Genomic DNA, 22,412 nt, shown 5'->3' with positions numbered 1-22,412 from the left:
GGAACAATATGAATTAGGATTTACTCCTTAAGAGACAACGATTTTACACTTATCCAACTCCATTCTGGATTAAAGCTCATCTTCTCCATGATAGAGAAATTTATAGGACCAATCATTCTCCTACTTTGTCCAATTTTAGAGAGACTGTGTCTTTTCCCTTTTTTTTTTTTTTTTTTTTTTTTCATATGGTGAAAAGTCTCGAAGGCCACCAAGATATTGTCGGAAATAGCTTTATCCAATTGAAAGGCACTCTGGGATTCAGAAATAATATGGGGTAACACTTTTTTCAACCTGTTTGCCAACACTTTTGAGACAAGTTTATATAAGATATTACAAAGGGCAATGGGACGAAATTCAGTAACAAATTCGGGACTTTTCACCTTAGGAATAAGAGTAATAAAAGTATGGTTCAAACTTGTCTCAATAGAGTTTGAATTAAGACAAGAAACCACCGCTTTGACTACATCGTCTCCTATACTTTCCCAATAATGTTGGAAAAAGATTGGTGGCATTCCATCAGGGCCCGGTGCTTTTAATGGGGCCATTTGCTTCAGGGCATTCTCCACTTCATCCTTTGAGAAATTTTTGGTTAGACTGTTGTTCATGTCATCGGACACCACCTGTTTTGTAAATTGAACTACTTCCTCAATGTCGTGCGGATTTGAGGTAGTAAACAACTGTTTATAGTATTCAACAATCATCACCGAAACCTCTTCATCACTCGAGGCCATTCTCCCCTGAGGATCTCTGAATTCAGTAATGCTATTTCGTCGGAATCGCTGAGAAGCACGATTATGAAAATAGCTAGAGTTTTTGTCACCTGATAACATCCAATGCACATGACTTCGCTACTGCCACATTTTTTCTTCCACTCTCAACAATTCAGCCACCTCAGTTTTTAACTGAAGAAAAAACTCCACATTCCCTCCTTTCAATACAGACTCTTCTACTATTTTTAGATTCTTCTTTTTCTCCAACAAAGTGTTAACAACATTACCAAAGGACTTCTTACTCCAAACACGCAGCTGGGTTTTACACGTGTCAACATTCAGCATGACTTTGGGCATAGGTGGATCTGCGGAGACGGCTTTCCATGCATTCTTAACTGTGTCATGGCACCCCTGCTCTTCGAGCCACATATGTTCAAAACGCCAGGGACGTTGGGGCTTTAAATTGATCCCCTCAGGAAGAACCATAATAGGACTATGGTCGGAAGAAGCACTAACCAGAGTTTTAACCTTTGTTGTAGGGAATAAGTTAAACCAGGCAGTAGTGCTGACCGCTCTGTCCAATCTTTCCCAGACCACCCCACCACTCGGATGAGTTTTGAACCATGTGAATTTGTTGCCCACAAAACCAAGATCAAACAAACCACACTCGTCTAAGGCTTCACAAAATTTCCGCATCTGTCCATAAGGTCGTAAACGACCTCCCATCTTTTCATGTGACTTCAAAAGTTCGTTAAAGTCACCTCCACACAACCATGGGATAGAGAAGCGGTTGTTTAAGTCCCGCAATAGATTCCATGATTCCATGCGAAGCTGAGTTTCTAGAGCTCCGTAAAAACCTGTAAAGCGCCAAACATTTTCCTTTCCTCTGTTAACCAAGACATCGATATGATTATGAGAGGAAGACATGACTTGCAAATCAAAATCTTTCTTCCAAAACAACACCAAACCACCACCACGAGTTAATCTTGAAACCCCATGATGATGACCAAAACGAAGCAAGTCACGAATTCCAGAAAGCCTAATATCATCCAGCCATGTTTTGGCTAAAAACACCACTGTAGGATCTTGTGCCCGGACTAAATCACCAAGCTCCTAAACTGTCTGCCGGTTCCCAAGCTGGCGACAGTTCCAGCAGAGGAGACTCATTGCTCCCAGCGAGGTTTCTTCGTAATCACCGCCGATCCCATTTGTGTAGCTAATAGCACAATGATTTTTTGTTTCCTCCTCTGTCTTTTGTTTTTTTTTCTTTTTCTGAACTAAATTCCTCACGGGCCTGAAGCTCCCTTGTTTTATCTTTTAGGCCTTCAGGCCCAAGTGGGGCTTCCTCCATTAAATCTGAATTGGGCCTCTGTGTTAATCTCGTCCATTGGCCTTTCTTCACATCCTTCTGTGGGCCAGGCCCAATTCCTATTTTTCCTTTCCCAACCGACCCTTCTGAAACTTTGCTTTTTTCTGAATTCACTCCCTTTTTATTGTATGATGTGTATCCCAACAAATCTGCCTTACTGTTCTAACAGCCCTCAGTTTAGGACTCTAAGCTCTCCACTTTCTCGCATGAGACATTATCATACTTTTGTAGGTCATGATCAATTTCTTGGAGTTTTATCAGAAAAGGATCGCCTTCAGTGTACGTACCCGCGATTTTAGAATGAAAAACTGGGTTTAAGGTCTTAGGAAAGAGTTCCGGAACAGTCATCGAGGGAGTGCCTCCATTTGTGCTAACGTCGCTTTCATTAGGTTGGTGCAAGACAGCAAAAGGAGAGGAGGAAGTAGCTTTATACAACGTGTCAGACGTCAACTCTACATCAATCCGCGATCTCAAGGCAGCCGGAAGTACATCAACATTTATTGCATTCACCGCCATTACTGATGTTTCCATATCAGCTTGTTCACCAAAGGGAGGAGAACCAGAGTTTTACGGTGACGGTGGTGTCTCCGTTTGAGCACATGAGCTCGCTTTTGGCTTCTCTGTACTAGATTGATGACCCTTTCTATCTACATAGAAGCCCAATACATGCAGCACAGATTTCCTTGGGTTGACAGACTGTGAAGCACGCATACAAGGTCCAAAATGTTTATCCTGAGACTTAAGAGAACCCTTGCTTTCAATCCATAAATGGCAGTCTTTCTCATCGTGATCAAGGCAACCACACCAGTAACATATAATAGGTAAACTTTCGTATTTGAAGGAAACCCATATGCTACTACCTTCTTCCAGTTTTACTACTCTTCCACAGCATAATGGTTGTGCAATATCCACTTTGACCCTCACTCGCATAAAGCATCCTCCTTCCTCTGTTGGATGAGTTCCCGAATGACAAACCTCTCCCACAGAACTACATATCTCCTCTGCCACCTCCTTGGTCATGTATCTAATTGGAATATCAAAAACCTGCACCCAAAGGGACGTTTTATTAAATCTAACATCTTGTATAGGGGTATTTTTTTCATACTTCTGAACTACTACCAAGTGTTTGTCAAAAGTCCAAGGCTCACTGGACAAGACCCGGTGTACATCTTCCTGGTTTTTGAAAACAAACAACAGAATATGGTTTCCCATATTTTTTATTGTAAAACCGTTTATCGCTCTCCATAGCGGTTTAAAGGTCCTACCGATAGCGTCAACATTCAAAGCTCTTTGAGTTAAAAACTTTGCTGCAATAATGTGTTCATTTGATTATCTATTTTTTCCCAGCGTGATTTTGTCTCCCTCTATGTCTAACAACGAAAGCTTAGTCCATTGTTTTGAGAGATCTTCCATAACTACTGGGGCCAGATAAAAGAAGGAAGAAAAGGAAGAAAGAAATGATTATAAATTAGGAAAGAAGAAAAGAAAAAAAAAAAAAAAAACAAACTGTTTCCCAAATCCCTTAAAAGGATGAACCCACTAGCCCTACAAATAACAGAGTTATCTCAGGGGAAAGACAATCCTTCAGAAAGAAGGAACAAACTATTTCACAACCGACGGGAAGGCTTAGGAGAGACCAAGCCAGTCACAGCGATAGGAAAACAGCAGGACTCCTGTGACTCAAGGAGATCATATTCTTCATCAAACTCTCACACTCAACCCTTACATTAAATCCCATAAACATACAGGGAAAAGATTGATAGAATACAATCAAATTTGACACGGAATTAAAGCCAACAAAACATAGTTGGAAATCATAACTTTACCCTTACTACCTAAGCTTTGTTGTAGAAGTATTGCGAAAATATTGTAGACATAGCACTTCTTAAAAATTGCCCAAGCAAAAAAATTAGCCTAAAAGCCCAAATCAAACATTTAATTGTGATTTTTTAAATTGTATTTTCAAAGTGCATATTTTAAAATCGCTATTTTTTTATATATAAAAAATGCTCATTTTTCAAATAGCTAGTCTATTAGTGTTTGCTTTAGTCTTTAGCTAAATTTGTTGGATTTATGTAATATATTTTTAAAAAAAGATAATGCATTTTGTTTATATTGTTACTTTTTTTATAGGTGTTTATATTATTACTTTTTTAGGCAATATGTTAGTAATTGAATCAGAAATTAATAGTTTAATGATTGCTTGGTTATCTTAATTGAAAAAAATGTAACTAATAGCATTGATAGTGAAACTTTAATACGATTTCAAAATATGAAAACTTGCAAAAAGAAATTTTAAACTTTATGTATTTGCGCTTTTCTTTTTTTTTTTTCTTTTTTTGGCAATGTCAATATATTCAAGTTTTTTTTTTTTTTTAATTTCATTAAATTTAAATTTTTTAATAACCACTCAAAAAGAAATTCCTGGAACTGCCATTGTTCATTTGCCATGACTTCTAGCAAGGCAGTCTCCATCTCCACTCGATTCCTTTTGTTGAACAACTTGCTGAGACCTTTACCAGAATCTTGTTTCCAAACTCCACTTGCGATATTTGAAGGGGGATGTTTGCATATAATTGTTATACTCAACATACCTGCATTTGACAAACATACTCAAATGCATCTATACGCAAGTCCCTATGATGTCCTCAATTATCCTTTTACGCATAATAAGGCCCTTTTAAGTCAATTGGCTTTGTGTATGTTTTGTACCTACAGAAAATATATAGATCATATATGCAGTTTTTTCCATACACTCTCGCTTTCTGTTTCTTCCTTTCTTGTAAGATATCTATCCCATGAGAAAGTGAAAAATTACTTTTCATATTGGTCTCCTTCAGCTTGTGTGATGGGTCACAAAACTTCTTCTATAACTTTCAAAGATAATAAGAGGTGACTAGTGGACAACACTTTCATATGAACCTATTACATTATTCCTACTATCCATCACTCACAACATGCTACCTCAATCAAGTGAAAAAAAAAAATGTTACTACACTTATTCATGACAGAAGTGCACATCATAAGCTGATGTTAAACTCGACCATTTTAAAGATTTTCAAAATCAGTACTGAAACAATTTTCCGCAGCCAATCCTTATTTGGGTATTTGCTATTTGCTAACAGTAATTTCATCATTTCCTCAGTTTGTGCTTTCATATCCCACCACAATAAAAGCAGAAGATTCAACGGGATTCAAAGTATTTCTGCCATAGTTTCTTTTTATTTTTATTTTTTAAATATAGATATTTTTTTCAGAGGTAGCCACTAGCCACTAGCCACTAGCCACACATATACGGGGACCATCTATTGATTGAATGAGGCAGAGATCCAGGCGAGGATTGCAATTAAATGTTGAGCACGTCCACCATTGCAGTATTTATTTGACCATTCTCCTTCACATAATTGATGCGATTGCGAGGTTCAAAAACATTGACCAGAAATCATGGAAGTCTGTACAACTGCTTTTGTCCTTCTGTCCAGTCCACGACATTAGTTCCATCCCTTTGTATCACAATACAAATTCATAGGCACTGTAAAATACAAACTCTTACCAATTTATTGGTACAAACATGTCAATTATTTTTATTTTTATGTTTCGCGCCACAACACCAAAATCTTTTTCTTTTCTTTTTTTTCAACTCATCTGGAGAATTAATTGGGTCCCTATGTTGATGACCAACTAGTTGATTCAAGATCCGGGTGATTCACCCCAATAATAGATCCCATACCACAAAATTCAACATAAGTGTCACTAATAATAGATCCCATAGCATAGACTGATTTTTTATTTTTTGCTAGGTAATAGTGATTTTTTTTCTTTGCTAGGAAATACCTTAAGAGTGATTAACTTGACAAATTTTTCTTAGAAAAAAGTGTGCAGAATACTCTTGGGGTTCAAGTAATTGCTCGATGATAATGTCATCTTTATTTCAATACCCAGCTCCCCATTCTCCCACCGCTACCTAACAAAAGGGGATGGCCCTACTTCAAAGGACACATAATTTGTATTGCAAATTTGGAATGTGTTCAAATTTGAGCAAATTCGGAATGTGTTCAAATTTTTTTTTTTGCTGAATGGAATGTGTTCAAATTTGAGACATATAAAAGTATGATCACGGATTTCTATTGGAAAATGAAAGTTAATGCTACTCATAATGTGTACTGTGCCCAAACCGAATTTTAGTGCACAAAATTAATAAAACCCCAATATCCCATGACGAATCACGAATTAAGAGTGACCAGTCAAATCGCCAAATTGGCTACTAGCACTAACCAAATGAGGACTAGCGAAAAATAAACCCAAGTATAAGATCTTACTATTAGAACTATCCGAAAGAAAAGTTTCACAAAGGTAGCATCATCAAAAGAGAAAACGCTGACAAAATATAATAACTTCCAGGAAATCTATACAACTAGAACTGGCTATTGACATTGGCAATGATCTCTCTCTCTCTCTCTCTCTCTCTCTCTCAAGCACCCAATTGATTCGCATTAGACGATGGGAAAACCTTGCGATCTGATTTATTTCTGCTCAGCATCCTCTTCAACGAACAACCCAAAGATGAAGATGGAGAAGATACTGATAGAGAATCACCCGTCACTCCAATATTCTCAGTCCGATTATTCTCACAACTTGGAATATCAATTATAATATCCCCCAATGTAGAATGAGAATTCCCATGCTCACTCAAACTCACTTCAACCCTCTCCAAACTAACTTCCGCACTTGAATTCCCATGATCTTGATGTGCTTCCAAAACCTTAGCCTCAGACTCAGAAACCACTAGAGCTCTACAAATAGGACAATTCGCATGTGAACTCAACCACATATCAATGCACTCCACGTGAAAACCGTGATGGCACTTAGGCAAGTCCCTCCCTACATCATTTTCCTCAAAAGGGCTTAAACAAATAACACATTCCAACCCATTTTTATGCTCCTCCGACTTGTACACAAACAAAGGAATTGTAGCAATGACCGATGCATCAAGACCCTTTGTTGAAGAGTTGGAGAGAGAGGTGTCAAAGTTGAATGTGTGGAAATGGTGGAAACGAGAGGGGCCGAGGACATGTGAGACGGTTATGGAGCGTCGTCGTCTTCGGTCCCGGGATTGAGCCAAGAACCATTTTGCATAGACATGGAGAAGCAAGACCAAGAGAATTACTAGTAGTAGAGATATTACGGCCGCCAGCATGACATTTCCGTCGTAAGAGAATATGCTCTTGAAGACGCGACTTAGTGAGTTGGTTTGGTTTGGAGAGTCAGGAGGGCTCAACATTGTGACTTGTAAATGTAAGTAAAGAATGGTGGGGGTGTGTGTGTGTGTGTGTGTGTTTGTGATGCAGAGGTTGGGGATATAAGAAAGTATAAGAATACCCAATGGAATCTTCTGCTTCTTCTTCTTCTTATTTAGTATGAGACTGAGAGAACGTTTACGTGAAAATAAAGTCGTTGTTATAAGGGATTAAAATATGGGGATTGTGCCCTGGACTATACTACACATTTGCGTGTACAGTTAGCAACACCCCCAATAGCTCGCTCTTTTCTCTTTCATGTAATGTGAGTTTGTGTGTAGGTACATTGAAGTCAAAAAAGAATCCCATCATTCAAGGAGGTAATGAGACTCATGCACTTAGAGAAGAGAGAGAAAGAGATGTGCAGAAATGAAGGACTCGTGAAGGCGACGGCAGATGAGGGTGGGTGGGGTTATTGGATTCATGCGCTGTTTTAAAATATTTGTTTATATTAGTGGGTTTTGTAGGATCGCAAGGCCTAACATATGGTCATTTTTGTTTATTCTTTTATTAGGTTCTGGTATTTTTTTTCTCCCAAAAAAAAAAGGTTCTGGTATTTCTTGTATGGTTCTGGTAGGGTGAGAGGGACCATTCTACTTGTATTAGGAGACTATATTTTGGCCTTGGACGCACCCATTCTAATACCCAATTTCATAATTTGTTAACTTTGATCTATATGGACAGATAGTGTCTACCGCTCATAATCACGAGTGATAAGTCAATCACATATGTTAACAAATTGTTGAGTGTCTCTAATGTATCAGGGGTCCCATGTGAATCTAACCAGTGACCACACACTGTCTTCCCTTTGACCCTACAACAAACAGTCAGCTGCTAATACTGTACATCTTTTAATAGCTTCTACCTTTTTCTGATGCATGTTTTAGGCAAATTATCAAACTTTAATGTAGGTTACAGGCTCGTGACCTCCAACCCTTGACCCATACAGTGTCAACGTACCATACATGTGAGTTGTGACTTGTGACAGACTCAACTGGGTTTCTATATAGATTCCTCAAATAATACGTTAGCCAATAATGGTTAATCTCAAAAATAAAATAAAACATAAGTCGAAGGAGAGGACAAAAAAATTTGAACTCCAAATCAGAATACGTACACAATGTCTCAATCTACAGCAAAAACACTAAAACCATATGAGACAGAAACCGCGTTTGCATTTTGGACTTTGCGGAGTGAGAGGAATACACCATATGTAAGAAAACAAAAGCATTGAAAGTAGGAGGATGGCAACAGATCTGTGACCCTCTTCAGAAAGTATTTATCTCATTCATATTAGGATTCCTTTTCTTACATATGAATTGAAACGCTTGGTGGGAAAACAAGTAGTATTTAGACAGCAATAAGACCGCGCATGAAAATTTAAACATTTTAGGATTGATGATTATTATAAATGCATGTATCACATTTATGCTGATGTTACATCTTGTTAACAAATGAGAATTAAAAGAATGGAAACTTGCCTCATTTCTTGAGTTAGAAAGTTCAAAAACTAAAAGTGCTTGTTAATTTTAATCAATCCATGAGTTTGTATCGTTTCTCTTGGACGCCTGTAACTCCCATTTGAATCTCTATTATGGTATGAAGTGGCACCTGAAAACCATAATACTTATTTAATTAGGATGTAATTCCAAAATATACACTCAGCAAAGGACAAAGAATAATCCAGCTTATAAGAACAGCTTCTTCATTGTATCAAAATCCAGATTCTGATTGGCGTTCACAATTCTCAGATTTTACCACCAACTAGACAGTTTGAGTCATTTGGTTTTAGTTATGTTTTAATTAAAAATAAAATAAAATCATGTGATTGTAAAAAAAATCTTAAGAACTCACACTTTCTTCCTCAAAGGGCAAGGGTGGACCCGAAGAGGGAGATGGGAGGGGTACCACCTCTGAAATCGTGAGTTCAACAATTTCAACTAAAAGGCTGGGATCTCAAACATACTTTTTTATTTTAAAAAATTAAATTAAATTCACCAAACTTTTTCTTCTTTCTCCAACTTATCTCTTTTTCCCATTCTCTCCCTTTCAGGTTTTTAGACTTGGGCGCCTCAAAAAATGCTCTAAAGTTCCTTCAATGTCTACTCTAGCATTCTCACTCCGGCAGATACCAAAGCCTCAAAGCTCTCCCCATCAATTCACAAACTCAGGATTCCCCAAGTGTAAAAATAGGTTTCCCAATCAAGATTTGGATTTCAGATTGCAGGTCTTTTCTTCTCTTGAATCTATACTTTGTGGCTCAATGTGTTCGAAGCAGGTTTGGGACCAAGCTTGCTATTGATGCTTAGTAAGATTAAAAAAGAATGCTTTTGTAGCATTATTTTTTATTGGTCCCACTATTGGGACCTAGGTTGCAATGGGTTTGTGCTGTTTGATTTATACTAATTGCTAACTGATTTTTTTTTTTTTTTAGGAAAGAAGGTATGAGCCAGATGGTTTAGGGTCGCCACCAGTGAATGTACCTGCCACAACTGCCATCCTTTGGAAAAGAATCTCTACCAGTCACAATGTCAGTGAAGGAGATATCAAGTGGTTCAAATGAGTGGTGGGTGGGAAGGTTTAGAGAGAGAGAGAGAGAGAGAGAGAGAGAGAGATTTCAAAAATGGCAACTGGGTGTTGTTTGAACTGAAATTGTGAGTTGAAGACACGATTTCATGAGTTCAACTCACTATTTCAGAGGTGGCATCCCTTCCCTTTTACTGGTAATGGTAGGTCACCCTTGCCATCTAAGCGTGAAAGCATGAGTAGAATTTACGATTTCAACTTTCAAAAATTTGATTTCAGCTCACTTTTTTGAATCTCGCAAAGTTTTAAGATTAGTTTTAGAAACACAGTAATTTGATAATTATTTACTAAAACCCAAATTTGAGACAAATGACTGCAATAAGGATGTAATATTCTTATCAAATATCTATCATAGTGAAGTACCAACATCCTTATCCCTCTTGCCCCAAAATATATGCACAAGATATGCATAGAACACGCCAAGAGAACTGTAAAAAGAATGCTACATGCCATGTTACCTCAATGTGCGGAATTTCTTTCAGAGGCCTATCAGCAAAATAAGCATATAATGCTCTCAATACTGCCTGCAAGAATAAAGCATTAACAAAGTTTAAAAGGATCATAAACCAAAAAAAAAAAAAAACAGTACAAGCACAAGTTCAAAATGATATAAACCTGGTGAGATATCACTACAACAGGTGCCCGTTGTCGTTCAAGCTCAATAATTACAGGCTCTAGCCTGCAATGTAGTGGAGGATGTTTAGTACTATTCAACAAGTTGGAAAACCATGTATTCAAAGTCAAGTCAAGAAAATTCATGAATCATTAGAACTATGAAATACAAACCTTTGAATAACATCCAAGTAAGACTCCCCACGAGGGTACCGATACCTCAGCTTGTCCTTCTTACGCGCCCTGCTATTGTGAGAATGACATAATTATCCACGGCACACTTTATTGCAAATGCAGTTTACTCACTCATACCAGCAAAAATTTACTGACCAATTTTCATTTTGAGAGATTAAAAAAGTGTATGCACTCTTTTATCTTTACTAATATAGAGAGAGGAAAATTGCAACATACTCATACTCCTCAGGCATGTTCTTCTTTATCTCTTCATATGTCATTCCATCACAAACTCCAGCATTTATCTCATCAAGTGCACGCCATTGTATCTACCAAAAATGTAAAGAAACACAAAATCTCTCAAACATAACTGTAGAATAATTTCTAGATCCATCTATCACCCACCAAAGTCAGCTGAAATTAGATAATTTAAAAGGCTGAATAGGCTAAATGACATTCCTACGGATCAAGACATACCTTAGGGAATCCAACAATTGGACTAGCTGTCAATATAGTTCGTTGCAATGTGCTTGTCCAAATCTAAACCACAACAAAGCCAAAAAGAAATTAGCACTTAAAAGTATAAATAGTCAAAAATTAATAGACATATTTCATTTTTTAAGTAATAGTTTGATACATTACTCATTCAAGCCCAAGACTATGGTCCAGGTATTGTCACCTATTTTAGACATTGAAGCCCAAAGGGTACGAATAAAGCTTCCCCAAGGCCTCAACAGTTATATTACTGCATGGTTAACATCTTGGAACAGTAATTACCAATTTGTTTCTTAAAGCAAGAAAACTAATTCCAAAATGTTAACCAAATCATACTTACATTCCTAAATTTATCAGCTGTTAGGAGTTAGAGATGAAAGTAGATTATTCGGAGGTTTATTGACCAAAGGGAAGGAAAAGTGGGTAAGATCCTCTACGGTTCTATAAACAAAGAATCAACATACAAGTATTGCTTCAGAGTAAAAACCAAAATTTGTAAACATTACAATCATGCATATGGTTGAAGCTTACAGAAGCAGCCCTTTCTGACTTGAGTCGCTTTTCAATGAAGTTGGTAAGTTTTTTTGCATAAATTTCTCCGGCATCACTGCACAAAGAAGTTACAGTATAGACGGGTAAGTCACATTTGAGATAAAAAAAAAACTAATTGTTTTTGAAGAACCAAGTTCACAACAAAATTATATTACATAACTTAGACAACTGAGTGGATCAAAATCAAATAAACACATCTCAGCATAAAATAAAATGAAACCTAGATTTAGATGGACGGGGGTAGCAGTTATGATGGGCAAAAAGCCAAATAACTAATCATATGACAGAAGAAGATAAGGTACACATGATTGGAAGTATATATAATTTAAATTGAATTTAGGGTTAAACAAAACAAGTAACGTAACCATTGGCAATGTCAAGCCATTGTAATAATTCTATACTCAATATTCAGCTGAAACATTGAATAAGAAGCATGTCATACGAATTTCTGGGTTCTGAGCAAGCAGCTGACCAATATGACCTTCAGTTTTTAATGCATTTATGAGTAGCATTTGCCAAATAAGAATCAACCCTAAGACAATCATTATTTTTTCTTGATAAATAAAATTTTATGCAATTAACAGTTTTTACAAGCCCATTGATTTTTTTTTTTTAAACTATGGATTGATGTGTTTTTCTTAGGTGCCATTATTGTCACTAACAGTTAATATATATATATATATATATATATATTAATCACCATGAAAACCAAACCCAACCAATCAATTGCACCAATGAATTTCACTCTACTTTTTATACTCTCTCCATTCATTAACCAAATTTATGTTCTTGAGAAGTTCTCAGTATCAAAGACAGGCTAAATTTCCGACCTTTGGAAATTGTACTGTGCAAAAAAGGCTTTTTATTAGCCAAAGATAGATTTCAGCAAATTCATGTACAATCTCAAAATTGCTATGAGATGGGTTTGTGTGTCCAAGTAGTTCCTAGTGGGAGAGCTAGCATTAAATCCAATCAAGTAAAGGAAAAAAAAAAAAAAGATAACAAACTTAATCCTTGTAATCAATTTTCCCATGAAGAAAATTTCTGCAGAACCTGCTGGTCCCACTATAGCAATATCATCAATCTCCGGTTTCTTGCATGTTCACATAGTTCTGACCTGTTTTTCTAGCATTTATGAAAACTTTTTGAAAAATATATATATATATATATATATATATTTGTAGTACAGCTACAAAGAATTTCACATCAGTGTGAAGTGTGAACAGATGAAAATTAAAGAAACCTGAAAAAATTTTAGGTTGTCCAAGATGGAAGACAATTCCAAAAGCTTTCATTTTCTAAATATGAAGTGTGGAAATTTACTCATGGACTTGCAAATTTTTAGGGAAGATTAAAGCTAATAAAAAGATTATCAAACCACTAATACAAAGATATACCTCAATGCAGTGTCACCCCCAATCCTGCCTCTAACATTATCCTTACTCTCCCCATGCCGAGTAAGTAAAATTGGGCGGGGTGTGAGATGTGTATTTACCTGCAACAGATACAAGGAAAACACATTCCAAAATATAAATATTTAATCAAAGAAAGTAACAGGAAAAAAAGATCTTACATCTAACAAAGAGAACCCTAAACTCAATTAAAACTTATTTTAGTGATGTTAGTCGCTCCTTATTCATAATCTAAAATTAAGTGAAAGAAATCCCATAGAAAATATGTAGGAAGCTTTTAAGAAGAAGTATAGATGTAAAACAATTTCCATAGAAATTGTATAGAAATCATCACAGTTTATAAATGTTATTTTCTGCTATTAATACAATTTCCATATATTTGCATCTGTGAGGGTGACTAACACATTTTTTCTCATCATATGATCTTATTCAAACCACATTACTTATCCAAAAAATGACCTTACTCCCAGCCAAATGATCATCACATGTGGCAGATAATACATGGAAGGTAACATATAGACGTGGTGTTCAGTACATCCTAAAGCTATCTTGCAACCAAGAGGCATACAACTGTTTACATGGTCTAACCATTAAGACAGATGTTCCTTGAGAGCCTGAAATAAGACAATTCTTTTCACAACCATTATCAATCCAAATATCAGCCCTGCCATGTGTTAGATGCCTTCTACACATGCAAAGCAACCAAAAGCAAAAGCATGGAAGATTATTATTGTGGGTTTCATATCCACCTTTTTTTTTTTTTGGTCAATCTGATTTTGTACTACAAATATTAACTAAGATTAGAGTTAGCCTGTAGTAGACCAAATTGCATGCTTAAGAATAAACATGATGAAAAAAGATTCTCAAGATCACAAATCCTTTATCCAGAAGATATATAATATGCTAGGACCATGTCTTTCACAGGACAGCATACCAAGAAAAATACAATTCGCCCGGGAAGATAACCACTGATGTTGTTCACCTGAACCAAAGATAAAAGGTCTTTAGTAGATCAAAAATCATAAGTCACACTATACACCAATTACATTAGGAAGAATAAAGAGATGAAGATCTAAACCAAGGATTTTCAAGGAAAAAAGTTAAAAACAAGAAAAATGACAATGGCAATTTGCAAGAAAGCACAAACATCTTAGTAGACAAGTATTGGTCCATGCCAATCATGCCACGTGGCAAGGAGGCCAATGCAATGTACTAAAGTACTATTTAATTGAATTTAAATTTAATTAAATACATGACAAAAAGTTATCATGCACAGCTATCATTACAGATGAGGAAGTGAACGCATCAACTATGTCTACCACTAAAACAAACAATATGCTACTAATGGTACATCCAAAATTTCTCCATAATCAACAAGGAATTGCAATTAAACATGATTTGGCCCACCTGTATGTTATCCTTAGGCAATTCTTAACAGATAAACATAGTGCCAACTAAAAGCCCAATGTACATTTAGTAGGCATAAAAAATTTTGATATAGTCACTAACAAGGTCAGCAAACTTACTTGTATTTGACCACCGTGTCCACTGGCCATATCAATCATTTTGATGTAAGACCCTTCTTCAACTGTCTCATAAACCTTGTAAGAGGAGCACAATGTATATTTAGTATGACAGTTAGCATTCTTACAACCAAATCTCACTACTTCCAATTTGTATTAATTCATTTTGCGGGAGTTACTTTTTCATAATTGGCTAGTCGATCTTTGAAGTCCTGCAATCCAGCCTCAAAATCTGGCCTATGGGAGGACACAAATTATTAGGCACATAACTTTCAATCAAGATATGAAACAACTGGTTTAAGAGCAATCATACTGTTCCGCATAGTCAGGGCTTTGTTGAATTTTAAGGCGTATATTTCTTTCAATAATGCGTTCATCATTACATAGTGATTCCAGAAAAATAATCTGCATCAAAATGAAAATATGTATCACAAGCCAAATTATTTATATTACATTTCAGACATAGATTCCTTTATAATTCTCCATGCTGTGATCATGGTACCTTGCATTTTCCTTCAGCCATTTTCATCAGCATATTCCTTCGTTTCCTGCTACTGTTTGTGGCATCAAATATCCCTACCTAAAACCAAATTAGGATTGTCGAAAAAAAAAAAAAGGATCAGGCAGAAGCCACAAAAAGATCAAAAGAATCTACACCACAGAACTTACCTGGCCACCTTCTTGCATCCAAGATATCATGTCCTCCATAGCCAAGGCTGCTACCTAGTAGCATGTGATACATTAAAACTATGTAGAAAGAAGAGGGTTAATATGGTGTGAACATTACCAATTGTCCAAAATTTATTATAAAAAAAAATACTAGTAATTGCATTATTATGAAAAATTAGTCTTGATGTATGATACACCTAATTACATTATTATGAGCAACTATATGTTGTCCCTCGTCACCATATTCATGTGATGAATCCAAACACCACCTCAACAACATAAGCCAAAGAGCTGAATGGTGTAAACATTGCCTCTCACAGCATATTTGCACCTTTCCCTCCTTCCTTGATTATTTTGTTACTACCGTGGCAGTGTTCAAAGCCAATGATCTTGATTTCTTTTCTTCTTCTTTTTTTTTTTTGGGGGGGGGGGGGGGGGTGTTGGTTGTGTGCATAATTATGGTATTGATAAACCACTCAAGATAAACTCAAGAAACTTACAGACAATACTGTGTGTGTCAATATAAAAAATACACAATTTCTAATATTAAATTAGGTCATAACTCACAAATATACTATATATTAGATTATCAACTTTGATATATATACACATATGATTACCTAAACTCTAATAAGTATGCTAAAAAGTTGTGTACTTTGCTACAAACAATACAAACAAAAATTTTCAAAAAAAGGGAAGCAAGATTCGAACCCAGGTGCTGTCCATGGGGGAGACCAAATAGTACCATTAAACCACAAGGCTCTTGGCTTTTTTTCTTTTTTTAAATAAAAACATAATATATAACCCTTGTGGCCTTAATGGAAATAACAACTATGACAAAGTGAACACTTAAGCAAAAAGAGAACTTTTTTGTTAAAAACTTTCTTTTCTTAGCACTTAGGCAAACTGCTTTTGGAGGCCACTGATCATTGGGTTAATTCAAATTTTTGGGGATGGGGGGCCTCAAACTTTTGGAGGCCCAACCTTTAAAAACTTTGAAAAAAAATTATATATATACACACATTTTATATATATAAAAATTCAAAAAAAAAAAATTTGGGGGGGGGGGGGGGGGTGTTGGATAGGGGTAACTTGGCTCCACCACTGTTCACTCAATTAACTTCAAATCAAGCCATGCCATTTACAAAATTCAGATTTCAAATATGAAATAGTAAGAAGGGATCTCCACAAACAACCAAAGGACACTCTCCAATGCAACTGATGCCAAAATTTCCTCGATTGGATTCACCCATTCATATGTGCAATCAAATTATACAACGTAAGGTTTGTAAAGGAATGTGTGAAGGGATTTAGAAAGAAAGAACAATACAAACCCTAGACTTCATCACCTAGTGGCCAGTTTGGATGGAGGGGGCGGGAGGGGAATAGAGGGGAGTTGACCGGAAATTAGACTATTTTCTCCTTTACTCCCCCTCCGTCCAAACTGGCCCCTAGAGCTAGCCTAAACCCTAGAATTCACCACCTAAGACTGCTTGGAATCACCACCAAGCTAGAGAGAAAAATCTCAATTCAAAAGTATTCATCAAATTCAACATACCCATAATGTTTCCTCTGGGGCCTATAAATAGGATCCCAAATTACATTACATAATCATGGCAAAAACAGTAACCAAATCCTTTAAAACCCTCAAAATAAAATTCAAATAAATTCAAATCCCACAATCTGCACTAACTGACTAACGGAATCAATTAGCATTAATCTGGTGTCCCCACCATCGTAGCTTATTCATGAGATTTGAAAATAACTCATGACCTTTAGAATTTCTAACCATTATATCAGTGGCAAAATAGATGCTCAAATCCCAGAGAAACTTTTAGAAATTAACCATTCAGTCCAACTAAATAACTCATTCATTCACAGAAAAGGTAGCATATTTTTAATGATCCTGACACAAGATTTTTTTTTTTTTTAATAAAAAGGCCAGATAATCATATGATCCACCCAAAGCAATAAATCATTCTCATGGATATTCACCTCATTACGTGCTTCCATGCCTTCAGGATTGTCTGCTCGGAAAAAATCTGCAGACTGCACCAAGAAAATGAGTCATCCATCAAGAATAATTCAAGAAATTTCATAAAACTATTGCAATCTTCTTCAAGCTTTTAGAAAGCAAGGAAAAAGGAAAAAAACACACATTCAATGAAGAAAAATTGGCTTGATGGCAAAATGACATTTTAAATAGGACAAAAATTAGCTCCAAACTAGTTTAGAGGAATCTCCTCCAACCCACTACATGGCAATTTACAAGACTACCCATGTGTATTATTTAAACAAGTCACATACATGACTCATTAAAAAAGTCATATGACTAAAACTACACATGGAGGGTCTCTTCATTGGCCACATAATGGGTTGGAAGAAGATAGCTCCAAACCGGTTTGGAACTAAACTTCTTCCCTTCAAATACAGGACAATTCCTCCCGGAAAAACCTAGGTTCCCTCTGCTGATGGATGCAGCAGTTGGAGAAAAATTGGGCTCCCTCTCTCCTAAACTACGAAAACTCTGACATTCCAAGAACATAAGATTCCTTCCTGCAAAAAAAATTGGACCAGTTTGGTTTAAATGGCCATAATAATTACAGGCCAACCCAACTCCCTCTTGTTTTAAATTTAGAGATCCTAGTCTTGCAATAAAACAGACCCATAGTTTTCCTAGGTCCAAGCCACCACCCAATTCCCTTTTTCCCTCCTCATTCCTCTGCATATACTTGAAGAGGATTATTCTGAGGTGGACCAGAAACCCAATCAAATTTTGTTGATACCACATAGAAAATTTTCCACACAGCCCCATAGGCTATTTGATCAAGAATTCTGAAAGTAGTGTTTCTACTATCATCTATGCCTTGCACATACTCACTGTTGTGCAAATGTGTGAAATTAACATATTGTCAGACCCCATTCACTTAGTAGAGTATGACAAAACAAGTCTAAGAGAGAATCGTAGTAAATTCTTTTTTTTTTTTTAAAGGAACAAAGAAATACAGTAGACAGGAAGAGAAGGAACAGGCTATTATTTATAACACTATGAGATCAACTATGTCAAATGAGTTCATCTGACCAAAATTAAGCCACAAAACAGATAATAATCACTTCCATTGCCAGAAAATCAGCCTGAAATTAACCACATCCCACTTTATACAACTTAGAAGAAGAATAGGCAAAAGAAATTTTATATTGATGAAGGAAATATCACTGTGGAAGAAAGGGCAGAAATGTACCTGATTTGCCCCATGCTTAAGCCGCCGATACTATTGCAACCAAAAAAAAAAAAAAAAACCAAATTAGAACAATTTTTGTCTTTATATGTTTCCCCATTAACTTGAGGTCTGAAGGACAAAAAGAGTAGTCATGGTAAGATTAAATGACCTTTCCAACATTGAAATGCTTGGTATCATGACCCAACCAGCGGAGATATCTGGTAAGTTTAGCTGCAGTAAATGTCTTGCCTCGAGCTGGCAAACCGACCTAAAGTACAAGCAACTAGTTAGAATTATTCATTCTCAACAGTACTACTAAATTTATTTTTTAATAAGTAGTACTTCTGAAATAATTTTATGAAGCGTCTGAACTGATGATGGCAATTACCACCAAAATCCAATTTTCAGGCTATTTAAGGGTCAACTTTGAATTTCAATCTCACTAAGATAGTGGGAGAACAGTGATTTATGTTTTCAACGGTTCTAACAAACACACATGCAGGGAAATACCAGAACAATTGCCAAATGTCTATCCTCCTTTGGTCCAAGCATCTGATCAGCTACAGCTGCAGCTGCAACAGCTCCAGCAGCCGCTGGCATTGAATTCTAACAAAAGGGAAGGGGGGAGAAAAAGCAATTGATTGGATTATACAATCTTCACAGGTGAAAGAAAAAAAAAAATTTAAATACATTTTTTTACGAACCTTCGTTTCTGTATCCATTCTGAGATCTACAGTGAAAGTACTTGCACTAGCAGATTTACCTAGCATTGGAGATCCAACACCCCTATCCACAAGGAGTCCCCTATGACTATCTTGCTTTTGCGAAGGTGAAAATGTCCCAACTGACTTTGATTCAACTACCCCAGAAGTTGAATAAATCCTGGATGAATCAGGGACAATTACCTCCATCTCCTATGTAAAAATGAAGATAAAACATTAGATCCAAAACAAAATATTTTACAGAAGAAAAAAAAATATGGAGACATCTTCAAGCTAAACAGAAATATCAACTGTAAGTGTCTTATCTGACTTTAAACAACATCCTCATATTGCTATTGAATCAACTAGCTTGTCAAACATAAATATGATAGTTCCATTCCATTATGGACCAAAGAAAACCTGAAGTTCAAATGTTGATAAATATAGCACACTAATACTTCAAAACCCTTAACTAATTCCAATTTACTTATATGCAAGATAGGTTAACAAGAAAAACCTTTATGGTTGCAGGGCGATCAGTAGAAACACTACCATCCTTAGAGGGATGTAAAACATTCCCTGAGCCATCCATGTTAGAGAAAACCCCAGCAAGAGTTAATGACCTTGGAGTCTCTGTGTTATTGGCTGCATAAAAAAAACCTGAATTGGCAGAAGTTGTTGGAGCTGGAACAACATAATGTTCAAGATCAAGTTCCAAACTAGCTGAAGAGCCATTCTGCACAGAATAGAGAATATAAGACGTTTCTAATAAAAGCCATAAGCTGACATAAAATAATCTGTTGTAAAAGGAACAAGTTCTCATTTTCCATTGTTTGATTGTAGTTTAACTGAATTCATTGCTCATTGGACATGAATACAACTCTCAAATTTGTTTTGCATCAGAATTCCTCTCCAACAAATTAGAATGGCAAAGCATTAGTGCAGTGGTAAGTCAAAATTGTACCTCAGCATTCATCTCTGGCACTGAATTAATACTGACATCAGGAATACCACGAACAGCTGAAGGCCGAAGGTTCTCCTGATAAGCCCTCCAACTAGCCGCAAGATCAAATGGCGAAACCCTATCGGCTTGAATTAACACCCGATACTCTAGAACTTCATCAGCATTAAGCCTAAATAGAGCCAACCTTGCATCCCCTTGCAAGGTACCCCCAATGAGTTGTCGGTTTGGACCTTCCTCAACTATACAAGGCACATTACTGTACTTGGGCCTCAAAAGGAACTTAAAGTCCAAAGTTTCTACATCCCAAAAAAAAAAAAAAAAATTAGCAAATAAACAAGCCAAAACCCCCCTCAAATAAATATTAAATATTGCCTAATTGTTTGCTATAATATTTGAATAATGAAATAAATATATATATTTCTATATTCATTCTTTCTATTATTTCCTTTTCACTCATTTTCACCATTTGAAAACTGTATTGTCCAATGGATTGAGGAGGATACTACTATTCTTGATTGGGTACTAATGAATTAGCATATAACAGACATAGAGGTAGTTAATTATAGGTGTATTGTGCATGCACGCCTTTTTATTCATTCAAAAAAGCAATAAAAGTAAGTAGTAATTCCAAAATGCTTAAGCAAAACATTAGTTAGTTACCGTGATTAGGAGGAACAACAAAGCTCAATTCCCACAATGACGCGGATTCGCGTTCCATCGAAAGCTAACCAAAACAATCATCAAAACAATTAAACAAGTAGTAGTACTTTCTTTGTATTGTATTGTATTGAATTGTATTGTATTAAACACAAGGAACAGAAGAGAGAGAGAGAGAGAGAGAGAATTACAGCTTTAGAAGAATCCCAAGAGCCAACGAGAGGAACGGAGCCATAGACATGAGGAATGAGGTCTCCTTTGCGCTTGTAATTCTCCATCTTCAACGACACATACAACTGCCCCCCGGCTTGGTTTCGCTCCTCCTCCTCCCCCATTCCCTGCGACCCACCCTCCTCCGTACTCTTCGACGCTCCAGTTCCCATTCTCTCTATCTCTCTCAATTCACCAAAACCAAATTAAACCCTGCTTTTGCTTTTGGATATTCGTCTCGAACTCATGGTGATTTTAATTTTATCAGACTGGACTCTATAGACTAAACTAGTCCATGAATTAACGATGCATATTCTAAGGTCTGCTTTTTCCTTTTTGTTTTGTTTTGTTTTGAAATCTGGATAGAGAAGAGAGAGAAAAAGAAAGAGGAATCAAATTGAGCGATGGAAATGAAAGGAGAGAAACAATTTTAGTTTTGGTTTCGATAACGGTAGGGGCTGAAGGATGATGGTTCAGTGATTGGAGTTGGAGGTCGGGTAGGGTAGGGCGGGCCAACCCCACGCACGCGGCACGAGCCACCACGAACTCCGACTCTTTATTCTTCGCCTATTTGGGCTTACTCTCTACTCGCTTGCGGTGGGTGAGAACTGTGCATTCGCTTTCTTTATTTGACACGTTGGCAGTTTTCGTCTTCGTTCGTGGACAGCTCAGATTAGACGAAACCTTGCATTGCCTATCGGTCTTTTCAGATTAGGCGAAACCTTGCATTGCCTATCGGTATTTTCTGCCACGTGTTTTTAAATGTGACACTTATCTTCTTTTTTTTCTTTTTCTTTTTATCCGGATCTCCAAAATTTATTTATTTAAAAATTAAACAAAAAAAAAATACGTAAGGACATATAAAAAAAATACGTCAATCTTTTTTGTCCTCTACGAAGTTAACATTTCTTGTTAAAAAAAAGGTACGTCAACATGAGTTAATCTGTTATTTCATTAAAAAATAAAAAAAAATAAAAAAAATACTAACGAATGTCTTTAGGGTACTGATTAATAATCCATATAAAGAAAGTTTTTATGGAAAATAAAAAAAAGTAATTAATATTTTGACAGTTTTTTTCATTTCTCATAAAAGTGGTATTAAAACTTTCCTAAAGTGAATTATTAATAAGTGCCCTAAGGACACTCGTTAGCAAAACCCAAAAAAAAAAAAAAAAAAAAAAAGCTAACATTTCTTGTTATACTCATTTTCCTTAATATATATCTTAGTTATCTACACTAGCCTCTTTGTAGCCAAAAAAA

The 22,412-nt window shown here is 36.2% G+C and overlaps 2 protein-coding genes across 3 annotated transcripts; both read right to left on the bottom strand.

Annotated features, from left to right (window-relative positions):
- Positions 1-6,376: 6,376 nt before the first annotated feature.
- Positions 6,377-7,546, bottom strand: LOC115954070 (RING-H2 finger protein ATL63). The gene has a single exon (XM_031071960.1). It carries the CDS (start codon positions 7,358-7,360, stop codon positions 6,551-6,553), a length of 810 nt encoding a protein of 269 aa, XP_030927820.1. The 5' UTR covers positions 7,361-7,546; the 3' UTR covers positions 6,377-6,550.
- Positions 7,547-8,643: 1,097 nt separating this feature from the next.
- LOC115989857 (6-phosphofructo-2-kinase/fructose-2,6-bisphosphatase) lies at positions 8,644-21,725 on the bottom strand. Of its 2 annotated transcripts, none has more exons than XM_031113739.1 (23): positions 21,134-21,725; positions 20,946-21,009; positions 20,286-20,581; positions 19,839-20,057; positions 19,325-19,534; positions 19,131-19,226; positions 18,790-18,888; positions 18,642-18,671; positions 17,395-17,448; positions 15,400-15,453; positions 15,233-15,310; positions 15,044-15,135; positions 14,910-14,967; positions 14,734-14,808; positions 14,142-14,189; positions 13,193-13,290; positions 11,775-11,850; positions 11,226-11,288; positions 10,986-11,077; positions 10,749-10,820; positions 10,578-10,641; positions 10,421-10,486; positions 8,644-8,987 (listed from the first exon to the last, which is right to left on the bottom strand). In XM_031113739.1, the coding sequence occupies exons 1-23, from the start codon at positions 21,323-21,325 to the stop codon at positions 8,910-8,912; spliced, it is 2,274 nt and encodes a 757-aa protein (XP_030969599.1). In that variant the 5' UTR covers positions 21,326-21,725; the 3' UTR covers positions 8,644-8,909. The 2 variants fall into 2 exon arrangements, with proteins under 2 accessions (XP_030969599.1, XP_030969602.1); XM_031113742.1 differs by having other exon boundaries at positions 10,749-10,817; positions 21,134-21,607.
- Positions 21,726-22,412: the final 687 nt, after the last annotated feature.

The sequence above is a fragment of the Quercus lobata genome, chromosome 1 (genome assembly GCF_001633185.2).
Source record: "Quercus lobata isolate SW786 chromosome 1, ValleyOak3.0 Primary Assembly, whole genome shotgun sequence".
NCBI classification, from domain to species: Eukaryota; Viridiplantae; Streptophyta; class Magnoliopsida; order Fagales; family Fagaceae; genus Quercus; species Quercus lobata.
Note: the sequence above shows the minus strand (reverse complement) of the source record. Positions and strands in the feature narration are given on the sequence as shown.